The sequence below is a fragment of the Branchiostoma belcheri genome, unplaced genomic scaffold (assembly GCF_001625305.1).
Source record: "Branchiostoma belcheri isolate BF01 breed outbred unplaced genomic scaffold, Haploidv18h27 scaffold9, whole genome shotgun sequence".
Lineage (NCBI taxonomy): Eukaryota > Metazoa > Chordata > Leptocardii > Amphioxiformes > Branchiostomatidae > Branchiostoma > Branchiostoma belcheri.
In genome coordinates, this window is record NW_017804575.1 from 745,842 (window position 1) to 752,877 (window position 7,036).

The following is a 7,036-nucleotide window of genomic DNA, read 5'->3' on the forward strand; positions in this document are numbered from 1 at the left end:
TAAATTGGTGTGGCCTAACACGGGCTGAAAAAACTGACGTTCCAGAAACGGCTACATTATTTATGAAATGCCCGGGCGTCCTGTTATGTTAGCTGCGAATCATTAGCAACTAATAAGCTTGTCGCATGTCATTTTCAGCGTATTTTTTATTAAGTTTAGGCCGCACCAATTTAACTTGTTGGTTCTCGGATTCGCTTCATTTTTTTCTGATTTGCAAAAAAAAAAAAAAGATTCTGGTTCTGAATCAACTACAAAATGCTCACATTTTGCCCCCAACAGTTAAGGAAAGTCTTTTTTCTTCCTAATTGTTACAGTTAACGTTTTTCCATCTATCAATGCAATGGTTTGATTACTTACTTTACTTACTTAATGTTTTGATTAGAATTTCAAAATTCATTAGCCCAGCCTTTTGTTTTGACTTCATGGCTCCTTTGACATCATTTCTGTATCTGTATCTGTATAACCGCCTTTCGGCGTAACACACCAGCTTCGCAGGCACGCGGCGCGGCGTCCATTTGGGGCTATACTAGCATGCCTAGTCCTGTTTTTATTTATCTTTTTTTTATTTCGCCCTGTCGCTTCATTTTTTTCTGAAAAATCCGAGAACAAATAAATTAAATTGGTGTGGCCTTCACTTAGGTATGTTATAACACAGCGTACATGCTCAAGTCAACCGATACTGTGCTTATTACACACTCAATTTCATAACGAAACTAAAATCATGAATATTATATAGTATATATATGAGCTTAATGAACACGCCTTTAAGTATTCTAATGGACTAAATTGTCGTTTGTAGAAACTTAGGCCACAGCAAGTAATTTTTATGGATGACATCTACGCGCACATTAATTTTCGCCTGATATTGGAGGAAAAAAAACCAAGAAATTTTGTTGCCTTCTGACAGTGGTCACCATGCGGAAAATGGGCAAAGATGTCTGCTGCCATGCCGGAAGGTGGATGGCAGATAACTATGAAGAGAGGAGACAAGAAAAGGCTCTGTTTCTTACTTTGATGCAGTGATATGTGATGTTGGCTGTGTATATGTGATGTTCCCACTGAATCAAAACCATTTGTACAATGATTGAGTCAAAATTTTAAAATGTAGGAACCTTGTTTTTTTTTGGCCCGCCTTGTTTTTTTCGCCCGCTCGCATTAGATTTGGACTCTGCGGAGGATGTCATCCATAAAATTTACTTGCTGTTTTTTTTACTTGCTGTTTTATTTTATGAAATTTATTTCCTTGTTTTTTTTTCGCCCGCTCGCATTAGATTTGGACTCTGCGGGGGATGTCATCCATAAAATTTACTTGCTGTGGCCTTAGGGCTGTTTTTGGGGAAACCTTTTCCTGGGCCTCAGGTCTGAACTGCTCCTAAGATTGATTTTGCCCCACCTGCGACACTTCACTGTGGGTTTATGGTCAACCAATCTGTCGGGACTCTTACGGGTCAGAACGTGGGGCGTTAATTATCTAACCTGAGGGTGGGAAACGATGTTAAAAACACTCTACAAGTCATGTGTAGTTGATAATGAAATAACGTATAATTTATATGTCGAAAAAGACAATGCTTGGACAATAGAGTGGTTCATTTATAGGGGTAATAGACTACCTTCAACAAGTATTTAATCCTAGATTCAAGTCTACCCTTAGTAGTATGTACGATTTAACATATACCAGTACGTATGAAGAGTCAAATGCCTTCACTATATATGATATGAAACGGTGGGGCTTCAAATGACGCATTTGCTGTCAACAGAACAGCAGCGATCTTGTAGTTGAGTGAAGTGCTATATAATGTAGTCTGCGTAGAGTCTAGAAGACACCGACACTTATAAAGACAAGGACTTACCTATGAAGGATTGCGTCCCCTGGGCCTCACACATGGACATGTAGGTAACTAGTAGGAACGGCAGAGAAAACATGATGGTCTCTAGTACTGAATGAGTGAGACACAACAGAACACGTAGTACGTGAGTCAACGTAGGCAGAAATATTACTACCAAGCACGCGAATACTATGTAGGAGCATGCATGTTATCATGAAAGTTCATCTGTGTTGGTAGTAATCATAGTAAAACGTTGAACTTTATTCCAACACACAGTTTACAGAGATCAAATTTTCAGCGACCACTGTCGCCTTCATCAGGATAATTAATGACCAATCACTTCACAACGTGGTCTCGCGAGAGTTACGGTTTAAAAACACGTGACCTTATAAAGTCTCGTGTGAATAAGGTCACGTCTTTGTAGGCCGTAACTCTCGCGAGACCACGTTGTGAAGTGATTGGTCATTAATTATCCTGATGAAGGCGACAGTGGTCGCTGAAAATTTGATCTCTCTGTAAATTGTGTGTTGGAATAAAGTTCAACGTTTTACTATGAGCATGCATGTTATTTACATGTATCGCAACTCTACTAGTACACTATGTACGTGTATGTTGACACACTGTCAGAGGGCAACAAAATTTCTTTTTTTTCTTTCCAAAATGTGGCGAAAATTAATGCGCGCGTAGATGTCATCCATAAACATTACTTGCTGTGGCCTAAAGATGGCGTACGCGTTGTTTACTGCCTTGTGAGGTGACCTCTGTACCGAGCTGACGAGTTTAAGGGTCGTTCTCTTAGGTAATAATAATTTGACCTGCGTTTACAAATCTACTGGATTATGACAAAGCATCTACGAAGCAAAGGTGAAAGATATTAACTATCACTCCTTTGAGAAAGGTCACACTCAAGTTGAAAACAATTTTTAGACATTGGAGATGGGCATACTGAAATGAGCAAAAGGGAGAGAAGGAAGAGGCGTTTGTTTTTGAATTACCGTCTCCTCCTAAACATTGTGAAATGAAACATCCCTGAGACACGGTGGTTGGCACTACGTACTTTGTCATTTCCAAACATTCTGTGAACTAAGGAAAAAAAACTGTTCATAAAAAGCTGATGTTCGTATTTTAGAGACTTCTTTGGGGAAAAAACTTAAAAAAAAAAACTTCTCGAATGTGAAACACATCGAGTGCCACATTTAGTGTTCTCAAGTTTTCCGAGCTAGCTATAATTACCTTCGCCAAGAAGGTTATGTTTTCAGTAGCGTTTGTCTGTGTGTGTGTGGGTGGGTGTGTTTGTGTGTGTGTGGTTTAGCAAGATAACTCGAGAAGCAGTGGATGGATTGGAATGAAACTTGGTAGGTGGGTAGGTCTTCATGAGACCTAGAAATGATTAGATTTTGGGCCCCCTTGCGGCTTTCCTAGGTACTGCAGCTGAACTTCCGGTTTTGATATCTCATGTTCTGGACATGCTAGGGTCATGAATTTTGGTTGGTAGATAGCTCTTGGGGTAGGGAAGACGTGACATGAGTTTGGGTCCCCTAGCGCCTTGTTCTAGAACTGCAGGAGCATTTGTTGAAAAAAAAATTGAAGGACGATAACTCAAGAACCGGTTGACGTATTGTCGTGATTTTTGGTATGTAGGTAGTTGAAGTGATGCTGGACATAATCAGATGGCAATTATGCAAATCAGGAGCTAATTTGCATAATTAATGAGGAAATTCTATAAATCTGCTTTGTTCGATAATAGAACTATGAAACACTTGTGACATCTACTTGAGAACGAGAAAAACATCTGAGGATATAGATTATGTAAATGAGGACCTAATTTGCATAATTAATGGCAAATTCTTATAATTCCATAGTTGTAACTGCTGCACCCCGAATTTCATACTTGCCACATTTGGAAGTTAAGTGAAGGTGAACATCAATAAATATAATTTATTCAAATTTTGACCTGATTTGCATAATTTATGAGGAAGTGCTACAATAGCCTTTTTGTTATGATAAGGCTGTCATTGGATGGAGAATATGATCAACTGATATAATCCATGCAAATGAGGCTCTTATTTACAAAATCAATGATTAAATTGTATAATTCGTCACCCGCAAGGGTTAACATCATTTGGCGAAGGTATGAGATCGTGGAACTCTTGTTAGGCATATTGTAATACAGCAGCTGTACTAGTATTGATGTGGTTATATGTCTAGCTATATATGGACATTACTTTGGCAATTGACTGGCTTCTAGATGAACAGGTTAAACGGGAAAAAGAGCACAGTAGCACAGATACACACAGAAAGGTGCCAGCTGGACACACACTTATCACAGACAGTCCTTCTGAAAACTGCGGAATTAATTCTCTATTAACATTAGGGTACACAACATCCTCTGCTGTATTCATTCTATTACGAAGGAGAGTATTTACCCCCTGCCCATGTATTTGTTTATTTGTTTATTTCCATCTTTCACAAAGTGAAAGGGAGGGCAAACCAGGTGCATACACACCTTGACAAGTTGCCCTCCCCCATACAAAAACACAATATACAACATCAAAATTTACATAGTCAATAACAACAAGTGAAAATACATTAATATAGAAGGTTAAGGATAATTCAAATATATCTAATAAGTAGTTATAATATATTGTGTTGAAATAAGACTAAGTGCGGTCTAGAAGCAATACAAGAACTACACCCACAAGAAGTGGTCCAAGTACATGGCAGGTCAAGACTGTAATGTGTGTTAAATGTATGTAGATTAAGGTATCAACATCTTTGAAAAGGAATGCACGTGTTTGTGCAAAGAAACAACTAACGTGTCAAGGTGTTTGCTACTAAAAGATTGAACAGGTGCAGCTTACATAGCGATCCCACTTTTCACAACACTGTGTCATGCATGCACACAAAACGTCGGATTCAAAATGTAACGGTTTTTCAGTACTACACTGGTTGGCTCTGAGAATGTTTGTACGTGGTAATGCAATGGCACCAGTTATTGCACAGGTGCAGCTTACATGTACATAGCGATCCCCTTTTCTCGTCATGCATGCACACAAAACGTCGAATTCAAAATGTAACGATTTTTCAGTACTACCATGTGGTTGGCTCTGAGAATGTTCGTACGTACATCCCGTAGACGTAGATAGGTGGTAATGCAATGGCACCAGTTATTGAACAGGTGTAGCTTACATAGCGATCCCACTTTTCACAACACTCTGTCATGCATGCACACAAAACGTCGGATTCAAAATGTAACGGTTTTTCAGTACTGCCATGTGGTTGGCTCTGAGAATGTTCGTACGTAGACGTAGATAGGTGGTAATGCAACATGGCACCAGTTATTGAACAGGTGTAGCTTACATAGTGAGTGAGTAGCTTACATAGCGATCCCACTTTTCTCAACACTTTGACATACATGTACACAAAACGTCGGCTTTAAAATGTAACGGTTTTTCAATACTTCAATGTGGTTGGCTCTGAGAATGTAGACGTAGACGTAGACAGGTTATAATACTATGGCGGGAGCCATGATGAATATCACCTACCTGCCATAAGCCCCAAAGCCGCTAGGAACGAACTGGCTGGCGCCATGCTTGATCACAGACGCGATCTTTCTCCAAGAAAATATCCCTAGTGACGTTTGGGTCAGGAGAATACGCTTTCTTCACTGTTCACGATCTGTTGGGGACACTGCAAGGTGCTTGAACTAAGCCAAAATGTCTCCCTGAGAACACTGAGTCTAATGATTAACAATAACCACACATGTGGTTCAGATATACCTTAGCTACCACGTCCTTTGGTGACATGGCAAATGTCAAGAGGGTACCCGGGCCTTACGGCAAACAAAGATAGCGAATCAGATACGAAGGATGTGTTACCAGGGAATGATACTAGCTGTTGTTACCAACATCAAGCCATTGTATAACTAGCGGCATCTTGTATTATCGGGCCTGTACATGCCATAACTCACACACTTATTGGTGAAATAACATGTTTGCTGGTGACAAAAGAAAATATTTACCTCCGTCACCTTTTCTTTAGAATTTGCAGAGTTATCTAAATGTCTAATGGTTTTATGGTATCTCATTGGAGTGCGTTTAATTTGTGAAGAGGTTTTGTGTGATTGAATTTTGGGACGTGAAGGCATGTCATAAACATGCTTCATCATGCTGACCTCCGTGAATAGAATCTGACATTTATTAACTTTTGTTTGTCAAAAAATGGGTTAAACAGGAACCTCGTACGTCATATATTAGTGTTGGGAATTTAGGCCACAAAAAGTAAATTTTATGGATGACATCCTCCGCAGACTCCAAATCTAATACGATAGGGCGAAAAAAACAAGGCGGGCTAAAAACAAGATTCCTACATTTTCAAATTTTGACATAAAAATGATACATACATTGTGGTAAGTTTACTGACATCTATACAACACCCGTTTGTCACTTAAACAACTTTGAAAAACAAGTTTTGAATCATTGGTTTTGATTCAGTGGAAACATCACATAAACACAGCCACCATCACATATAAAAGGAATGAAATACTAGTACTTCACTCCATCAAAGTAAAGACAGAAGAATAAATCAGAGTCTTGTCTTGTCTCCTCTCTTCATATTTATCTGCCATCCACGTTCCGGCATGGCAACAGACATCTTTGCCCATTTTCGGCATGTTGATCACTGTCAGAGGGCAATGAAATGTCGTTTTTGTTTCCAAAATCAGGCGAAAATTAATGTGCGCTGATGTCATCCATAAAAATTACTTGCTGTGGCCTTAGATATTGAAGCACGTCGACAGAACGTTCTGTATACCGTAATGTATTGTGCATAGCACTTCAGCAGAACGTCTCATATAAGGTCATATTCGCGCATCCCGTCTGTAGCTTCCAAATGTTGTGTTGAAAAAGATATCGTCTGTAACAGTGCTATGCACAATACAATACGGGAAGCGCAGTACGTTCTGCCGACGTGCTAGGTACTAAGAATATGTGTATTCCCATATCAGTTATTGTAACTCATGCGTATATCTTCATATCTGAAGTCCTGTAGTCATCCGATAAAATCAACCAAATCAATTACTTGTGATAGGAAAAAAAATACTACTGAGGCTTAAACTCCTGCACTGTTTTATTGAGTTTCTTGTGAACGCATCTTGAATTTGTTTCGTGCAAAACTGTGGTTTGACTTTTCTTTTGTTGTGATGTTCGCTG

General features: G+C 39.2%; 1 protein-coding gene across 1 annotated transcript in view; it reads right to left on the minus strand.

Annotated features, from left to right (window-relative positions):
* LOC109487859 (apolipoprotein(a)-like) overlaps positions 1-5,598 on the minus strand; it is a 36,726-nt gene extending 31,128 nt beyond the window's left edge. The window contains exons 1-2 of the mRNA XM_019791959.1: positions 5,372-5,598; positions 1,851-1,898 (exon numbers count right to left, since the gene is read on the minus strand). Coding sequence (XP_019647518.1) covers positions 1,851-1,898; positions 5,372-5,417 — 94 coding nt within the window. The 5' untranslated portion in view covers positions 5,418-5,598. The remainder of the gene's footprint in view (positions 1-1,850; positions 1,899-5,371) is intronic.
* Between the last annotated feature and the right edge of the window lie 1,438 nt (positions 5,599-7,036).